General features: G+C 39.1%; 1 protein-coding gene and 1 long non-coding RNA gene across 3 annotated transcripts; one reads left to right on the top strand and one right to left on the bottom strand.

The window, feature by feature from the left end:
- On the top strand, positions 1–1,912 carry LOC125311066. Of its 2 annotated transcripts, XR_007196406.1 has the most exons (6): positions 1–447; positions 553–631; positions 777–838; positions 948–1,045; positions 1,145–1,263; positions 1,368–1,912. It is a non-coding gene; the product is annotated as an uncharacterized LOC125311066 (long non-coding RNA). The 2 variants fall into 2 exon arrangements; XR_007196405.1 differs by having other exon boundaries at positions 1–631.
- A 12,131-nt stretch (positions 1,913–14,043) lies between these two features.
- On the bottom strand, positions 14,044–18,948 carry LOC125311065 (probable polypeptide N-acetylgalactosaminyltransferase 8). Its single transcript, XM_048268876.1, has 7 exons — positions 18,878–18,948; positions 18,538–18,652; positions 18,223–18,408; positions 17,214–17,348; positions 15,635–15,724; positions 15,377–15,544; positions 14,044–15,238 (listed from the first exon to the last, which is right to left on the bottom strand). Exons 2-7 carry the CDS (start codon positions 18,637–18,639, stop codon positions 15,119–15,121), a joined length of 801 nt encoding a protein of 266 aa, XP_048124833.1. The 5' UTR covers positions 18,640–18,652; positions 18,878–18,948; the 3' UTR covers positions 14,044–15,118.
- Between the last annotated feature and the right edge of the window lie 313 nt (positions 18,949–19,261).

Here is a 19,261-nt window from a genome sequence, read left to right as displayed (position 1 = left end):
AACGTTCATTTCTCAACATTCCTACTCCTTTAAGGGTTAACATGTAAATGAAAATGCTGTGAGCTATACAAATGCAAATCAGGGTAGCAGGGAGAGTGAACTGTGACTGGCATGACTGTGGCCTTTGGTCTTGCTTAAACAACTCCCAGTAATACGCTCAACAGGCAGAAATGATGCTGGGTATGACATGTCTATTCCCTGCAAGCTCCAATAATGTAACCTGACTTAAAACAGTCGATAGAGTTTAGATTCAGATTTTCCCTTCACACCAACACAATGAGAATTTCAGAGGCAAATATATAAATGATTGTCTTTATCACTATCTTCATTCAACAAAAATATATGCAAAACTGAATGCAGAGAATGGACATCTGATTTCGGAAAATCCGAGCCAGCCGTAGCATACCAGGGTTCACTCGGAGACACATAGGCGCTACCGGAACAATGGTAAGATTTAAAGAATACTATGCTTTCATTCTGCTGTAGGCTATAAGGAAATAGATAGGCTACATTGATAGATACAGATCTTAACTGTACATTTTGCTTTCACAGACTAACTTTGCCTCTTAATGGGGTCGTGGGAGAGAAAAACTTTAAGAAGAGAAGACTGGTGCACAATCCCAAGCTTGCGGTAAGAATATGTTTGATGACTGCTAGCTAAGCTAAAAGTACCCTAGCCTAAAACCAAAGCTAAGAGTAGCCTAGTAGCCTTGCAAAAGAACAAGTGAGCAGAACCAGCTTTATTAAAGTGTATTTTTTTGTGTCGTCATTTACAGGAAGCAGTACGCCGTCTTCACAACTCGGAGACAAATTGCAGGCGCTACGAACTGGAGCAAGGGTAGGATTTAAAGAATATGCTTTCATTCTGCGGTAGGCTATAAGGAAATGGATACGTATAGACACCATAGGATAGATACCGATCATAACTGTACATTTTGTTTTCACAGACTAATCTCGCCTCATAATGAGGCGGTGACCTCCTATTTGCTCGGAGCAATATCTGCAAGTCCAGATTTACACGATGTTGATAAAGACGACATTGTGTGTAAGTGACTTATTTTTACTGTTTCTCCTTCCTTGTTTAATGTTACTGTGACTTGCGTTTGATTTTTATTCATACCACTCTCATTTAATTGTTTTCCAGCCGCCTGTAAGACATATTACGAGACGGTACGCAGGAGCTTTAGATATACCCAGCCAGAAAACCCATTGCGGGCGGAAGCTGCGAAGAGTTCAGCTCGGAGTCGAGCGAGAAGTAAGAGGGTAAGACTTTATTTGGTGACTATTTTTCAGGTGCATTGATAGATGTGTTGTGTCCATACGCAGTGCATTGCATCACACAGTACTGATTCATTGTTTTTTTACAGCTGCTGGAATCGAGACAGAGTGTGCTAGCAGATGACGAGGTGGAACTATGGAAGTCCGCCACCGTAGACCTCACGTCTGACGAAGAAGATGGCGTTGTTGGCTGGGTCTCTACATTATTATTGGGGATCTGCCAACCAATCACGAGTGATTTTACTTGTTTGAAAGTTGTGGTTTCATCCAATACTAAGTAAGGAAATTCAAGCCTGGCCTGGCCAGGTGTGGTTTTGCTGCCAATCACGAGTGATTTTTCTTGTTTCAAAGTAGTGGTTTCATCCAATACTGAGTAAGGATATTCAAGCCAGGCCTGGCCAGCCGCGGTTTCGTTGCATTCATATGCTAATTAGGGCCATTAGCACTCTGAAAGCTCTCCACATACGTCATTGTCCGGTTCCGACAATTTGTGGCACAGACAAACGGCGACAAGCGCGGGTTGCAAATTGTCGTCAACTACCGAAAATGAGGGAGATCTCCGGTCGTTTACGGGGACGAAAATCACACTTTTCATGCAGTGTTTACCTGCTGGGAAACCCTGTAGCTCCGGAGCAGGGGCTCAGACCAGGATAAATTGTTTGCTCGCCCTCAGTTCACTCTTTTGTTCATCTCAACCCAGCACTCCAGTGTGTCCTGCTCTGTGTGCGTCTTTGAGTTAACGTAAGTCATCACTTTAATGACCCTCACTATGACTTTTGTGATGTTTATCAGTTTGTAGAGTAGCTCTGCCATCATGTGTAAAGTTAAGGTCTTTGTTTGTTGGTTTGGTGTGTTGGAGTCCCATGTGAGAGATGATTAGGTGATGTTGGTTGACTTGGGATATCAAGTATTGTTTAGTTGTACCTTATATAGCCATATGATTTCAGTTTATTGTTCAAATGTCAATTGGTTTGTTTGTGAGTTGGGATCTGTACTGATTTACCCCATTTCACTGATTACTCCATTTTCTGTTTGTTTCCTCTTTGATGCAGCACACATACAAGTAAAGAACAAAAGAACAGATGAATTGAAACTCAAATAAAGTTCACTTGTGTTGCACCGAAACCTGCCATCTCCGTGTCATCACTCCATACCATTGAGCCTTCTGACTGAGGCTCTGCCTGCTCGCCACACACTCACTCTACCTTGACCCACATCGCCCCCTACAGTTCCTTCAGTTGGGTTGTGGAGGTTAGCATACTAGAATAGAATACTGTTAAGAATACTGTTGGGTTGTGGAGGTTAGCACACTATAACGTTACAGCTACTTGTCAGGACTTGTCGTGCAAGGCAAGTATAACTGCATAATTATAGGCTGTTCATCTTATTGACTCCAACACAGAACCCACCCCCTTCACCTACCACCACAAATACAATTCCATTCTGTGGGAAACACTGCCTTCCATCATCAGACCCTTCATCTTATCCATGACAAATGCATAGTCCTGTAGAATAGAGTATTGTTAGAATACTATTGAGTTGTGGAGATTAGCGCACTAGAATACTACTGTTAGAATACTGTTGGAATACTGTTACTAAAACTAAAATGTTACAAAGGTGGCAAAATTAATATAGGCTATTAATAGCCATGACATTACTAGTATGAATTGTTCGTTCATTTTTTTTTTTGGGGGGGGGTTACAAACTTATTCAAAATCACCCCCCCTCTGGTTTTTACACAAATCGCAAGTTTTGAACAACACAAAGTGAATGTTTTATCCAGATCAAAACTAAGAATAGATTATGTGATCTAATCCAATTTCAGGATCCTTGTTTCCCTTTGAACAAGCCATTTTCAAGATTTGATCCAATCCGATAGCGAAATCCAGTAATCCGATAACCGAAATCCGACACGTTTTTTTTTGAACAATTGGGCCCAAACAATCAAAGCATATGTAAAACTAAAAAGCTATGCTACCTCATGTTCGTTTTGCTTGGACCCCGTAAATCACCGCTTGCGGTTATATTTGTTTTTGAAATTCGCCTGTTGATATCCATTGCCTCAGTTTTATTGACAACTATTTTATAGCCTAGAACCTGAGTATCTTGTGTTTCCCAAATGTTTTTTGACATTGGCTCAATACAAATTAAAGGGCAGGTATAGAAAACCATTGACTCTGGATTTGCGAATCCATGAAATAAACTTGTTACCAAATCCAAAACCAACAGTCTAAGGACAAAACCATGGCATCTGAACCATGAGAAGCTGAAGAGTCTTATAAAAGTCGGCAAAGGCTTTTATAATGAGATTTATTTGTTATTGTTTTAATTTTCATTACTTCTGGATGTTGTTGTTCAAGTAAACGGCTTGCCCTCCCTCCATGTTCGTAGTATCTTTGCCTGGTATATCGCAAACACCTCTCAGCCTTTTCAGAAAGTAAAATGTTTAGTAGCCTACATATATCCATCAGAGACTTCAATATGTCCTGAGAGTGCGTGGTTTTATGTTGTTGTTCAAGTACTCTCTTTCTTTCTTTTTCGCACTGGAAAAAGCTAGAATACGACCCCTTAAATATGCCTTCGCACAATCCCACAATATCAGTGGAGATGTTTCTGGATGGATATTAAGTTCCAGATAATTTTTCAGCTCTGTTTCTACAAATTGAACAAATGTGGGGTCATTGAGGAGGGATGTATTAAGCCTTAAGTTTTTAGAGCCTTTTCTTTGACCCACGCACCATTGAACTACTACTGGAGAGTGATCTGAAAGTGTGATTGGAAGTACTTTACAGTCTGTTATCCTATGCGCCTCTTCTCTAGGAGTAAACAAAAAGGTCAATGCGTGAGTATGAAGAATGCCAATTAGAGTAGAATGGGAAGTCTCGGCTGTTTGGGTGTTTATATCGCCAAATATCCACTAACCCTATTTCTTGACAGTGGTGATTTAGTGCTTTACTCATTCTGATGCCCGATGTAGATGCTGACACTGGGGTTTTATCCTTTAGTTGAGACATTACACAATTCATATCCCCACCTGCAATGAGGATCCCATCACTCTTATCTAGGACGAGACCAAATACGTTTTTAATAAATATCGGGTCGTCTTCATTGGGAGCATAAATATTACATAAAGATATGCGAATACCATCAATTGTTCCATTTAACAATATGTATCTGCCCTCTGGGTCTGTATAATGGGAAATATGTGTGAAATTTAAACCTCTCTTAATTAATATGAATTAATGTAAAATAATTCAGTGGAAATGCATGGATTCCAGTTTCTTCCAGTAGCAGCAACTGGAATCCATGCATTTCCACTGAATTATTTTTGGAATCTGATCCCTTATCATACCTGTTCATTCTTACTCGTTTGCTTTCGACTTTATCGTGACTAAATTCAAGATGGCTGCAAACGCTAAACTTCGTGAAGATACTGTCTGTATAAATCGCCTTGTAAGTAAACTACCAGTGCTTTTTCAAAGTTCTCAATGTCTCGTTTTAAATGTCAGGGCCCTCGGAAGTCTACCAATGAAGTGTGGAGATACATTGAGCCTTGTAAATGGGTGTAAAACAGTGATTTATTTGCATGGCTAGCCCGATGCCGAAGCACCACTATTGAAAAAGCTGTTGGTAGCATCGGCTAACTAGCGCCAGATTTTGGAGTGCAGGGGACAAGCCGAGATGGGCTATGAGACATACGTTCACACTCGGTATCATGTTTCAATACACTTTAGGTCAATATCACACCGGAATTCTCCTTTAACATTGCCGGTTATGGCATCACAATAGGGCACTTGGAATCCTATGCCAAATGTTCCGGCCAGAGCCATATGGTTCCGGCCACCTCCAGCAACTGTCTGTCTCAGGCTTTAGCATACAATCTGGCTCTCTTAAAGGTGCGATTTGTAGGATTGTTACCGAACGTTCTGTTGGCCAAAATCAAAACACTGGTGAACATTCTCAAGACTACCAGACGCGAGCCTCTTCTGGGTTGCCAGATGTAATGAAGACTTAGCTAACATTAGTTGACCTGCAGCTGCTTTAATGTTTCTCCAACCATGACCCAGCTACACATTACGGAAACAGTGAAAACAAAAAATACCTCTCTAACCAACGTAACATATGTAGCTGAAGTTAGCGATGCAGATGAAGTTTAGCACAGGCTACCTGTTGTGGAGAAATATGGCCAGCTCTAAGGTCAGACTTGATATTCTTCGTTTGATCGAAGACGCCACCATCTCAGGAAGCTCCTCCGATGTCCACTTAATTTGTTTCTTGTTTTAATTTTGGAAATTTGCCTGCCTCTTGTAGGCGTTCATGACTACAACTGACAGCTGTTGACAGTTGGCCTTTGCTAATTTGGCAACCCAAATAGGAGGACACGCTAGCCCATTATTAATACGCTATTCTAGAACTAATCGTTCAAAACATAAAAAAAAATTCCAAGAGATTCCGCCAGAACTGATTTTTTTTTCATGGGTTTTACGGGGTTTCACGGGTTAGAGTAATGTTGTCAAATAAGCCATTACTTCAATTCATCGTGTTTCCTCACTCTCTGACAACATATGGTGATCATTTTTGGAATGGTTACAGTTTATTTTCCATTATTTCCTACATACTGGACCTTTAAGACTACAGATCCTGTTCAACTGTTTCCTCTGCCCACAACTGTTTCAAAATAAAAGTCTCCACTACAATAATTCCCTATTAAATAATTTAACCATTTAAAACTATTTAACTGTTCAACTATTCCAACTGTCAGTTATCATCAACTATGCCTCTAGCCTACAGTACTATATTAAACCACCACCTACCTAGCAACCAATTTAGCAACCATTGAAATTAAGCATCTATGTCAGTTTCCATAGCAACCAACATGATTATACTAGCAAACCACTGTAGTAACTCCTTTATTTCTGATAGTAGCCACCATGGACACCCTAGCAACAACCTAGCAGCAACAACCCTAGCAAGAGCCTAGCAACCCATTAGCAGTTAAAACCTAGCAACCAGCATAGCAACCACCATACTACTCTACTACTCTAGCAACAGTCAGTTGTCATCAACTTTGACTCCCGTCAACTGTTTCCTCTGCCCACAACTTTCAAAATAAAAGTCATCACTACAATAATTCTATATAAAAATTTTTTTTTACCATTTTAACTATCCAACTATTTAACTGTTAAGCCTTTCAAACTGTCAGTTGTCATCAACTATGACTCCGGCCAACTGTTTCCTCTGCCCACAACTGTTTCAAAATAAAAGTACTCACTACAATAATTCCCTATTAAATAACCAAACCATTTTCACTATCCAACTATTTAACTGTTCAGCCATTCCAACTGTCAGTCGTCATCAACTACAACTCCCGCCAACTGTTCCATCTGTCCTCAACTTCAACTTCAAAAAAGTCCTCAATACAATAATTCCCTATTAAATAATTTAACCATTTAAACTATCCAACTTTTTAAATGTTCAACTATTCCAACTGTCAGTTGTCATCAACTACAACTCCCCACCAAACTTTTTTCTCTATCTGACCTCCATCTTTTTACTTGGATTAGATTTTAACCATTTTTCCATTTTCATGCACTCACAATTTCCAGGAATTACATTCTCTAGTTTTCATTAATGTACTGAAGTTAAAAAATTATTTTGTATTTCTTGTAGTTTTACCCTACTTCCAGTGAACCATTAAAACAGAGTTGAACTAAGCATCCTCTTCAGCGTGGTGATTGGAGGAGGAGTTGTCTATCTGCCAGCCCATGCAGTATAAGGGTGAATAGTTACAATGTAATAGAGGCAATCACCAAGAATATAGGTAGGCCCATGACCCATTCGGAATGAATTGTCTCCAATATAATAAATACAACACATGAAACACGCAAGAAATTTGGCAATACTACACACAAGTGATGGCACCCCTGCTCCAGACTATTTTCACCTGGTACAAATAATGTATGCTATTTGCATCACTGTATAATAAGAAGTGGATGCTATTCGTACCCTGGTGTATATGTGTGCTATTAACACACCCTGGTGTGTGAACTAGCTAATTGTTGCAATCAAAACTTCCGTTCCAGAGCTGCTTTCTTCTTTAAATTGCGCGCCTTCTCTGCAGAAACATTGGTACACATGCGCACTTACACTTCTACTCATCTCTGCCAAAATGCTTCACACGGGAATCAAACCCCAGACTCCCACATATTAAACCATGACGCAAACCACTGAGTTATCTACTTCCACTCCTAATAAAAGTTTGCAGGCAAACTTATAGTTCATAGGCCTGAGCGTAACAATCACAACATTTCTGTTAACTAACAAACTGACGGTTGGAAAGATTATGAAAATTAAAACACAACTTTTCCACCTGAAAATTAATTTGAATAGATATTAGTGCTGAAACCATTCAGAATTATTCACTTTCTGCTGACGAAAAAACGAATGTCTGCCATGTTTTTTGTGTCTTTCCTCCTTTTTACCAACTATAATTACTTCAGTTTTTTCTTTGTTCAGCTGAAATTGAGACATCCAGGTGTTGATTTGTTCTATACACTGACACATAGATTCAAGGGGGCCATTGTCGTTTGGCGACAGAGCTAAGTAAATTTGTGTCATCTGCATAGCTATCATATGAAATCAAACTATGGATGATTTGTCCAAGTGGGAGCATATAGAGGTTGAATAATAGTAGTCCCAAGATCGACCCCTTGGGAACAGTTTCCGATGGCAACAAAGAAGCTCCTTTCTTGTAGATATGATTTGAGCCAGTTAATAACTATGCTTGTAAATCCAACCCAGTGTAGCAAGTTCCAGATGTTGAATTAGTAATTTAGCAGATATGTTGAGTCTGATTTTGTCAATTTTACCTGAAAAAGATGAAAACTCATTGCATTTATTAGTTGATAGAAGTTCAGCCACTAATTGTGAGGGGAGATTTCTTAACTTATCGACAGTTGAAAATAGAGTGTTACTTGAACTTACTGATGAAGTTTGAAAAGAAAGACCGTCTTGCTTTGAATATTTCGGAGTTATATGTGCGGAGCATGTCTTTATGGATTTCATAGCAGATCTGAAGGAGTTTAACCGTTGCTTTTTTGTCCTTTCTTGAATTGTCTGTACTTTCTTGAATTGTAATGGAGCAATGTCATCCATAATATTTGCCATTTTTGCATTAAAGTGATCAAATAAGTCTTCTACCGAGTCTGACAGTTGACTTGACGTCTGTGAAAGTGCTTGCTCAAAGAGAGCACTTGTTTGATCATTTATGATTCTCCTTTTTACCATCATCTGAATGTGTTGGGACATTCCTGAAATGCACACACACAAACACAAACCCATACACAGTAAATAATTGTGGAGCAGGATGCAGAATCCTGTTGCTCTGCTACTTCTTAGGTGAAGCTACAAAAGTGCTTTGGTTTGTATTCTGATCCTGGCTCGCTATTGCATAATTTGTGGTTTTTTAAATAGGCGTTGATGAGGTATTTCAAATTTCCTTGATATTATGCTCCATCTCCCAAAGCTCTGAATATAAATCCATAACAATGCACTCAACCCCTAAAACGTAGGTCAAAACCAAGCTCTCCAAGCAATCTTGCTGAAAATAAAACACACCTTTTGTCTTCAGACATAACACAAAAAGCCCTCAAAACACATTGCCGTATACAACATGTATATTCAAATTTCATAATTCTTTACTTCCTACTGTAGTAAAATTATCTTAACTGAAATTCTGTGGAAAAGTACTATAGTATTTAAATGTACTGTGAAATATGCAACTGATACTAAAGAAAGGTAAAGAGTAAAATAATGTCATGACTTTACCAGTATATAACAGTGAAAAAAAGGAGGTCCAAAACATCTTAAGAAGTGAACTTACTCTTGATACTTTAATCTAAACCTAGAGATTATGATTGGTATATGAACCATTTTTGACTGTTGTGTTTGCAGTTGGAGAATTGAGTACTAATTGGGTTTGAGTTGTGGTGTCTTGAGTTAATGATATTGAATGGCAGTGCTTTCTGAATGAGAAAACTGTTGGTTTCGAAATGTTAGCCCATAAGCCTGGTAATAGTGTGTAACCAACTGAGAAAAACTGTAAAATGAGGCCACTATGGAGGACGTTTATAAACTGGTATTTATATAAAAAGACATGTTCATATGAAAGGTGCTCTAAGCGATGTCATACGTTTTTTAGGCTAACACATTTTTTGTGACTTACGGCAAACATCACCTCACCATCCGCTAGCTGCCTCTGTTCTGAATACACAGTAAAAAAAACGTGATCTCTGTGGACAACCCAGGCTCCAAAAACAGCCACAAAACAACTTGAGTAAACCTTGCCCATAAAAAACATAACAAACTGTTCCAGCAAATCACAGACGAGATGCGAGATGAGGGGGAGGAAGTAGCGAGCTAGCTTTCTGTTTCCTGTTGTTGTTTGAATGTCAACAGAAGTCACATTACCCAGCATTGCTTAGAGCGCATTTAAGCAGTAGAGAGAGAGAAAAAACATACATGTGTCCAGACCAGGGCTTGAAAACGAAATTATTTTTCAAACGTTCCATTCCGATCGGTTCAGGTAGGCCTATGTTTAACGTTTTCGTTCTTGCATGCGTTCCGCCACCAACATGTCGGTCCTGAACCGGTTCGGAACGCAAAATATCGTTCGTTCTTAAAGTTCCGGCAGTGTTTGGCGGGCCTATCAAGTCTATTTTTGTGGACTTTACCTTAGAATAGACGTACTCATTATTTCCCCTTGATTTAGCCTATACCGTAGCAATGCCCAAAAATAATAAATCACAGGCGGCATCCAAAAACATTCAGATGGGCTATCCATCCCATAGCCTACAGACTTACTGTAGGCCTAACCTATGCCTATAAATAATTTCTTATTAAAAATATTTTAATCCATATGGATCCATAAAAAAAAGTTTTATCCATATGGAGATCTTCAAAGGCTTGCGCTATAATTCCAACCCTGTTTAAAAACAAACCTGTCTGTTGCTGACAAGGCATATCTCAAATGTCCCGTTTAACTCTTCTACATAGAATAGGCTATAATTGCACAAACATTTCAAATCCCGACTTTAAAACGACAAGGCGTGGACAGGCAAAATAGGCTATTACGCATAGGCTACAAACAATTTCCAAATCAGTTTCAGTAGCCTACGCTACGAGCTGGCCTAAGATCCATAGGTTACATTACAACAGCAAGACAAAATATACACATTTGGACCAAAGGTCCATTTATTCGTTTTTTTTTTTTTTTTTCAAACTGCAGAAATCAAATTATTAGGCTGTTATACTGTATAGAGAACGAAAAAAAAAAGTTATTAACCGGTTTTGTGGATTTCAGAATAACGTTTCTGTTCCGGAACAGTTGAAGACCATTTTGTTTTCGTTTCCGTTTCCGCTCCTCGTAAAATTCCGTTCGTTTTCGTTTTTCGTTTTCGTTCCTTGAACCGGTTCGGAGCCCTGGTCCAGACACTGATTTCCTTACAGTTAAATACAGTACAAGTTGTTTTATATCAAAGTGCTTCATTCACACCGCTAATTTAAAGGTAAATAACACATGTATGACATCTGTTGTAGTATACTAGTTGAATATCATAATGGTGACAACAGATTAACTGTGTCAACATTAAAAATCAAACATCGCTCAATAAGTAAAAAACAAGTAACAAATAGCAATATATTACTATATGTTTTATTAATGACTAATGGTCTTCATGCCACCTGGGAATGACAAGGACCGCCCCCGTGATTATGCTGTTTTTTCGACTGCGAGTGTTCATGTGCTCTGCAGTCGGAATGTGTGAAAAACATGCCACAACATACGCTCACTAACATTAAATAAACAACTGTAATTGCTTAAAAATATTGTGTAAGTATAAGTATATATACTCTTTTGATCCCGTGAGGGAAATTTGGTCTCTGCATGTATCCCAACCCGTGAATTAGTGAAACACACTGCACACAGTGAGGTGAAGCACACACTAATCCCGGCGCAGTGAGCTGCTGGTCGGGGTTCGAACCGGCAAATCTCCGGTTACAAGTCCGAAGCGCTAACCAGTAGGCCACGGCTGCCCCAAGATGAAAAAAAAACGCCAAATTCCCAAGTTCACATTAAAACTGTTGGACATGAAAGGCCACATGGACTACAAACAAACTACAATGTGACAGCAAAAGTGATGAGCCCCTAACTGGGCAACTAGTGTAGCAAAATCTAGCCCCAGTTTCCCACCTCTGATTCCATAAGAGTTGATACTGCCATAATGCCGGTCGTAAACTCGGAGGACCCAAATTTAAAAATCTCGATCTCCGAAAAAAAGAGTGTTCATGAGATCAGCTCGGAAAACAAATACAGGAAACGCATAAATAAGTTATTAGAACTTACTATGGTTGAGCAAAAAGGAAAATGTCTCGGGTGAGTGTTTCTGTAGTTTTAGTTTAGTGATAATTTACCAGAGCCGGACAGTAACGGAGTACATTTACTTAAATACAGTACTTGAGTACAATTTTGAGGGATCTGTACTTTACTCGAGTATCATTTTGGGGGAGTACTCATGACTTTACTCAAGTACATTTGAGAGGCAAATATTGTACTCTTTACTCCACTACATTTCTATCCATAACCGTGAGTACCCGTTACTACTTCTAAAAAAAAAAGAAAAATCTCGGAAACTGTTTCCCTCTCAAATGTGATTGGATTGTGCAGGCGCCACTGATTGGGACAGCCTATCAGCAATCACCTTCAGCTTTCCGCCAAAGTCAACTCCATGGTCAGATTTAGATAAGAGACGAAACCATGGACGAAACAATGGGTGAAGACGCAGCAGGTCCATCCCGGGAATGTGCCAATCTGTGGCCCCACCTCGCCAGACTATTTCAATTTTCTGAACAAGTTAATGATAGTTTTCGCTTCAATTGTTTCAATTACAAAATAGTATTTTGTATTTGAAATATGTATTTTAAATGCATGTATTACAAATACTGCCCATCCCTGGCAACATGGTAAAAAGATGAAAATGACTTGATTTTACTTCCAATTCCTTTTACATTCTCCAAGGTATTAACATTAACATTTTTCATAACTCCATGTAGGACGTGTCTGTACATAAATGTAAGCACCGTGGCAGTAATAATGCAATATTTAGAAAATGTAGGCTACTCTTGTACTCTTGATACTCAAGTACTTCAGTACTTTTACTTAAGTAGACATCTGACTGTTGTACTTTTACTTGTACTTGAGTAAAATTTAGCAAAGGGTATCTGTACTTTTACTCAAGTAATGAAGCTGTGTACTCTGTCCCCCTCTGTAAATTACCTTGCCTATTTGTAACAAGAGTGAGATTTGTCTCTTGTATTGTTGCAAGGGAGGCCACTGTGGTTGAGAATATGATAGTGACGTCAAGTCGGACACCTCGGGGCACAAGACTTCCGCACAAGTCTCCGAGCAAAAAATCCGACCCAACTTTTTTTCTCTCTCTGTCGGAGGTCCGAATTTCTGAATATTCGATGTGGCATGAAGGCGGAATAAGTCATTTAGAGACAGATGAGTCCAGGAAGTGACATCAAACAAGTCAAAATATGTGTCATACCGAAAATGAGATTCTGGAAGTAGGTACATCATTTACTTTACTCTTTATGGAAGATACAGCAGGGAAAACTTGTTTTCTTTTACAGTCTATGGAACAAAATGCTCGCAATAGGTATTACGATTTTGACCAGCTCACCCGGAAACTGAAGGCAGGATACATTCAGAAACCTATATCTCACTCAAAACAGCATAGATGGTTTTTTTCCAAGTTTGTATGTGTGTGGAAGTACCAGAGACACAAAATAACACCAAATCCCAGAAAAAAAGTGATTTTTTCATAATATGGACACTTTAAGAAATTCATTCATTTTAATTTTGTCACAATTATAAATTTGCCTCACATTTAATGACAGGTGCTGAGGGATACCCAGTGGTCATCAGTTCTGATGATCCCACCCTGTTTGGGAACCCTGGACTCTCCTATGACTTCTACGAGGCCTTTGTTGGGATTGGAGGGATGAGTGCAAACTTGGGCACCAAGGCGGGATCACATCAGCCAGCGGCAAATGTAACGCAACCCTTAGACCACAAGTTTGTCTCGTTCCTAAGAAACACAAATGGTTTGTCAATTGAATACGCTCGCGTTGCGCTTTGAAAGTTGAACCAAGTTCAACACTCAGCTTGTTCAGCGTTACCACCGTTCCACTGCCGAACCATAGAGAATAATAGGAAACTTGCCGCTGGCTAATGTGATCCCGCCTAAAAGAACTCGCTATGAATTCAATCAAGTAAGCACTTCAGAGTTTACCAGGTAGGCCTACAGCTTTTTGTCTCCAGAATTAAATAAGAAATTGTTGAACACGTGGCAGGATAAATGGAAGAAATTTATTCCTGACCAAAAAGATCTGTGAGCTGTAGCTTTTTTAGTCATGGAATGCAACATAAAACTCATTTTCAGCGCTCTGCCCAAGGGCCGAAAGGATAAATTGATGAAAATATGAGGAGAAGTGGGACAAAGTTGTTTCTGCTAATACTAAATTGACTAATCTAGGTACAGTTTTGGAAAAAAAGTGGCAGGAGAATTGAGACTAAACTGATATGTGAAAATACAGGATTGACAGACTACTCTCCACACATTAACTTAAATTAGACCTGAATTTTCCTAACAGTAAATATAGTGTTTTGAATTAAGGACAACACTCAACAGTTCTTTTACACTTAGTTTTTATTCATCCCATGGGCGTTTCAGGCCAGATGCCCTTCTTTAGCATGACAAATGATAAATGTGCTTTATTACACCTGTTTCCCCCTGACTCCTTATTCCTGTAGGTTTCCTTTTCATATCATTTAGTAGGCTATGCAAAACTGTGTGAAACAGAAATGCGCTCAGAATCATACTCTAATGTGAAGTAATGGATTCCATTCTTGAGCTAATGTAGGTTTTCAACATCACCACTCAAATGAAAAATAAATGTAGCACTGTTTTCAAACTTAGGATAGGCTACGGATAGTGATTGTAAATTCAATACAACTCAAATTGACTTTATTGGTGAGCTCATGGCCTAACCCCGATGTTGGAGGTAATATCGTTCCTGAAATTTAAAGTAGCCTAATTCTTTGTCAAAACTTGTCTGGGATGTCGTAGGACAATGTCCTCACTCTTCATTAACTCTGCCTATTCTTTTCTCTCTAACTATGTCCTAACAGGATCTGATGCGAGCAAACATTAGCGATAAAATCCGTTTAATTACATTGTTTTCAATTGGAGTGTCCTGAAGGCAAAGGAAACGAGCAGCGCAACGTTTCGAGAGAACTTTCGTCGGACACCCCGTGAAATAGGTTGCTTAGAACTTCAGCTTAGAACTTCTTATAACTCTAGAAACTTAAACAACTCCTCTATAGCAGTGAAAGAAAATAATAACATTTACATCTAACCATAAAGATCTGAAATGATACTCTGCCAGAAGCTCTTTCAACGCAGAATACCTCAGGATTTTTGCCAATGAGGAGACAGACTACACATGAAGATATTACATTACAGTTAATTTAAATTAAGTAATGTACACAGACAATTGTTACTTTTTCCAATATGTAATATAAATAAAATGACTTAAGCATCACTTGCATTTGTACGTTTTGCATTTGTAGCACAACTCAATCCTGGCATATCTCCTATGCTCTTGTCTTGACCAGAGATTGAGAGTGAATCTGTTTCTGAATTCTGAAAAATCAATCTTTGCAACCGGGGTACAGGACAGCAGTTGAATGTTATGTTGAAATATGCTCTACAGGAATTCAAAACTCTTTGACCACATTTGTAATCCTCCAGTTCTGACCACTGCATTCCTGCATGACAAGTTCACTGTCCTTTACCTCCAAACATCTCTTTGTCTCTCTGTTCTGTATGGCAGACCCCTGCATGGTAAAGAAAACATATCCAAAACCAAATATATGTTGCATCTTGTTCATGGATGTCTCATGTATTCCATTTGAAACTAATACAGCTAATAAGAAATCTACATGTATCATGTTCAGGTTTATTGAGAGCCTCACCTGTTTGAAGTCCCAGTGCATATTAAGGCCTGTTTCTTTGGCCTTCTTGCATTCATGTAGTTGTGTCAATTCTTGCAAGCCTGGATCCACCAGACAACGGTTAGTTTGGTCCATGTTGGACTGTATATGTCCAATGTATATCTTGCCACTTGAGTGATAGTAGCAAGCCTGCAGCAAGATATATGTGAGATGGTGTTACAGGCCTCTTCATTGCATCTATATTAGCATATTAAAAAAATATGCTGATTTGGCAATTACCTGAGATGTGTAAGAATGACATTGGTATAAGATGGGGGTGTGTCCTGGGCCTTGATCCACACATGCATCTGTGTTCATGTCATTCTGCAACTGACATCAGAGACAAAGGTGGGGACTCCTTCACAATAGTCTTTCCAATAGTCTCTCTTTTAAAAACTAGATGTACCACTAAAACTAGATGTACTGTTACAAAATATGTTTGAAAACTCTTGAAACTGTTGTGTATGCTTGTATGTTTATGCCTGTGTGTGTGCCTGTGTGTGCATGTGTGAGTGCGTGTTTGTGGATGTTTGTGCATTGTGTGATTGTTGAAAGGTTTTATAACAATGCTACAAATTTTTTGGCAAGTGCTACAAATCTATTCACCTTTGCAGCGCCAGTAGGCTACTTTGTGTGCGGCCCGCAAACACACATTCAAGCAACAAGCATACACAAAAGTTTCAAGAGTGGGGGATGGAGTAGAAGATGGAGACAAATTCATTAATATGATTTATTTTTGCGGAATGGATGTACAGGTATGAGTGGCGGTCCTATTTTGTACCGCTATGCGGTACATCTAGTTTCTTTTAACAGTATCATTGGTATGAAAGAATATATTTATTATTAATTTATCTCAGGTGGCGGAACTGCGTTCCTCCCCACTTTAACCCCTGACTGTATGTATGTATGTATGGTTATGAATAGAGGAATGACTGCATATTTATATGCATATTTGAATGTATGGAGATTTATGAATGATTAAATGAATGTTCATGTATGACTGAATGCATGGATGCTTATGGAAGTAGGAATGAGTGTCTGTAAGGTATGGGAGAACAAGTATAGAGGATGGTAATTTTGCAATTTGCACAGCTCCTTGAGTACATTTGAGCCCAAATGTTTACTGTACATTGTCTTGTAACCGTTTTAACCCTGTGCTTGTTTTGTGTCTCTGTCGTAACTCTTGCAGCAATTTCTCTCAGCGTCCAAAACAAATTTCTCCTTGGGGAGACAACTAAATATATTTTGACTTTGATTCTTGTGTTGTCCTTGTAGGAAGTGATTAACAAGTCTAGTAATGCATGTGTGTCTTGCAGCCAGACGCTGCGCCATCTGTGTACAGTACATGTGTGTGTGTCTGTGTGCGTGGTGCAAATCACAAATGACTGGTTATGGGTTAAGTTGATACGGGCCCTTGAGACCAACATACCATAAACATTTTGTCATCCTTGGTGCCACGGTTTAGGTTATTATTTAGGAAAAACTGCATTTTTTGGGTTTCGGGAGGCCCAGCGTGGGGGAGGAGTGGCCTTCGGGGACCAAACAAAATTTTGGTGGGGCTACATGCTCACCAAGTTTCATGCCCTGGTGTTTCAGTGTTCTGGGAATTGTTGACCAAAAATTCAGGAAATAGATGACGGGAGGAAAAAAAAAAATGTTTGACAATCCCTATATGACTGCTACGCGGCGGCGGTCATAATAAACTCTTAACTGTGTATGGTTGTATACATTATTATACAATCTAAATGTATGAATCTCTGAGCAAAAATCTACCACTCAGTGTAAGAAGTGTAACATAATGCTTACATACAAAACTTACATTGCCATAGCCGAGAATGTTGAATGGCTTTAAGCTGGTATAGACATTGTCGAGGTACCACTGGAAAGGCTTGCACTTCAGTTTTTCCCTCAGCTTTTTTCTTTCAGACACATCACCAATATCTATGCCATGGTTCTACAGTGAGACAGAAAACATACAGAGTGCAGCAAAACACTAAGTATAAATTTCAATCAATCAATCAGTTAAATGAATATATATTTTATTTGATCAATTTAATTTTCAATTTCAAAAGATTCCATTCTGTATTTATTTATAAATTTAAGGGCCCTATTATCGTAGTTTAAAATCCATGGTCACCGGCAAAAACCGTATTTAAATTTAGTTGGATGTCCAGTTCACATTGGGAGTGTTTTCATTATCAAACGTTGTGCGGATGGCACAACAAGGAGTTCCTATGGTTCTTAATCAGTCAACATCATTTAAACCAATGAGAATGACATCTGTCATTCCCTTTAATTTTGATAGTCAGCGGCGCATGAAGGAATCTGCTTGCACGCGAGACCGTATAGAACAGTTATTCCACTAAACCATGCTTTACTAAAACCTAGCAGAGTATAGCCTACACGCCTATTATTTGAACTCATTGGCAAAGTGAAACTAACTTCACCGTGGTGTCAGTCAATGACAAAACACAGTTAATTACTTTCACTATTGACTGACAATGGATTACCATGGTAAACATACTGTAGCCTGGAAAAGGCAACACTTAGCCAAATAATGTTCGAATGACTGAATAAAAAACATTTATCCTGCAGAGGAGTTGCTCCCTACAGTACATCTTGTGACAGTGCGTCTTCAGCTGTCATATTTGCCTCTAGCCTCTCCCCTAATCACTTTTATCCATCATTACCAATTTGCAAATGATGGTGAATAACTACTCAGTGTGAGATGATTTTCCGCCAGGTTTTGCGTCACGAAAATAGGGCCCTAACTGTATTTGGTCATTCACATCATAGTTTTTATCCAGCCCTTCTGTGTTTTGTTTCACCTGTAGAGGGAGCCTCCAGGCAATGTTGACATTGTGCTTGTAGTCGTCCAGCCACACCTCAGCCACCCGGAGAGCGTTTCTCTGCATCAAGTATTTCAGCTCTGGCATGTAAGGTTTATGCGCTCTCTCCAGGTGAGCAATCTTGGAACAGGGAATCACCTCAATGCTACCACCACACGACCACACCTGAAATCAGTCATTCCCATGAGATGAGTTCAGGGCCCACTCCTTAGCGTTCCCACAGTATTTTGTCATGGTTGTTAGGATAAATCGTTATTTTTTTCCTTTATTCATTTGGCACCTGCTGAAACTTACTCTAATTCCGAATTCAACATTTTCTCCGCCATAAATTTTCATGCCAGGATCCAGAGCTCCAATCTCCCCAAAGAAAACACGATCTGCCACCAGTATCCCCATAATGGATGGACTTCTGTCAACACGGTTTGGGAAGTTATGTAAAATCATTTTACATCAAGACCAACTAATTGCTCATTAAGGATTTACTAAGAATAAACTACCTATTGATTAAGAATAAGAAATTGTCAAAGACCTAACAAATGTACAATGATACTTAATACAGATCTTGTTGAGCACTAATACATACACATATTTGTTATGTATTAATGGTTAACGTGTTCCTAAACTAATGTGTTACCTTTATACCTCATGATGTAACAGCTGGTGAAATGAGCCATGGAACCTAAATAGAAGTACTTAATGTCAGAGTGCGAATTACCCCACCATAATTGGGGGGTACTGCTCCTTCACTTCTTCTATGACCATCATGGTCCACTACCATATCAATCCCCGCCGTGATCACCAAGTGCAACATGTGTTGTGCAAAACACACAAGGTCTAAACATGCGACAAACTGATAATCAGTAGGCTACAGAATATCTCGTTCTTATATATCCTGTCGTCTCCCTGCGGCCTGCTCACGGCTTTCATCCTGTGCCTGTCTGCTGAGCACCCCTTTCCTTAACACATATGAACAGTGTATAAAACCTAACTGCACCTACACTTTTAATGTAATTGTTTG

The sequence above is a fragment of the Alosa alosa genome, chromosome 17 (assembly GCF_017589495.1).
Source record: "Alosa alosa isolate M-15738 ecotype Scorff River chromosome 17, AALO_Geno_1.1, whole genome shotgun sequence".
In the NCBI taxonomy this organism is placed as follows: domain Eukaryota; kingdom Metazoa; phylum Chordata; class Actinopteri; order Clupeiformes; family Clupeidae; genus Alosa; species Alosa alosa.
Note: the sequence above shows the minus strand (reverse complement) of the source record. Positions and strands in the feature narration are given on the sequence as shown.

Excerpts from the sequence above, each read along its gene's own strand:
- LOC125311065 (XM_048268876.1), bottom strand. The coding sequence starts at position 18,639 with ATGGGGATACTGGTGGCAGATCGTGTTTTCTTTGGGGAGATTGGAGCT. Across the intron at positions 15,725-17,213 it reads ACATTCTCGGCTATGGCAAT|TTGCAGAATGACATGAACAC; the intron begins GTAAGTTTTGTA and ends CTCTGATGTCAG. Across the intron at positions 15,545-15,634 it reads GTCATTCTTACACATCTCAG|GCTTGCTACTATCACTCAAG; the intron begins GTAATTGCCAAA and ends ATCTTGCTGCAG.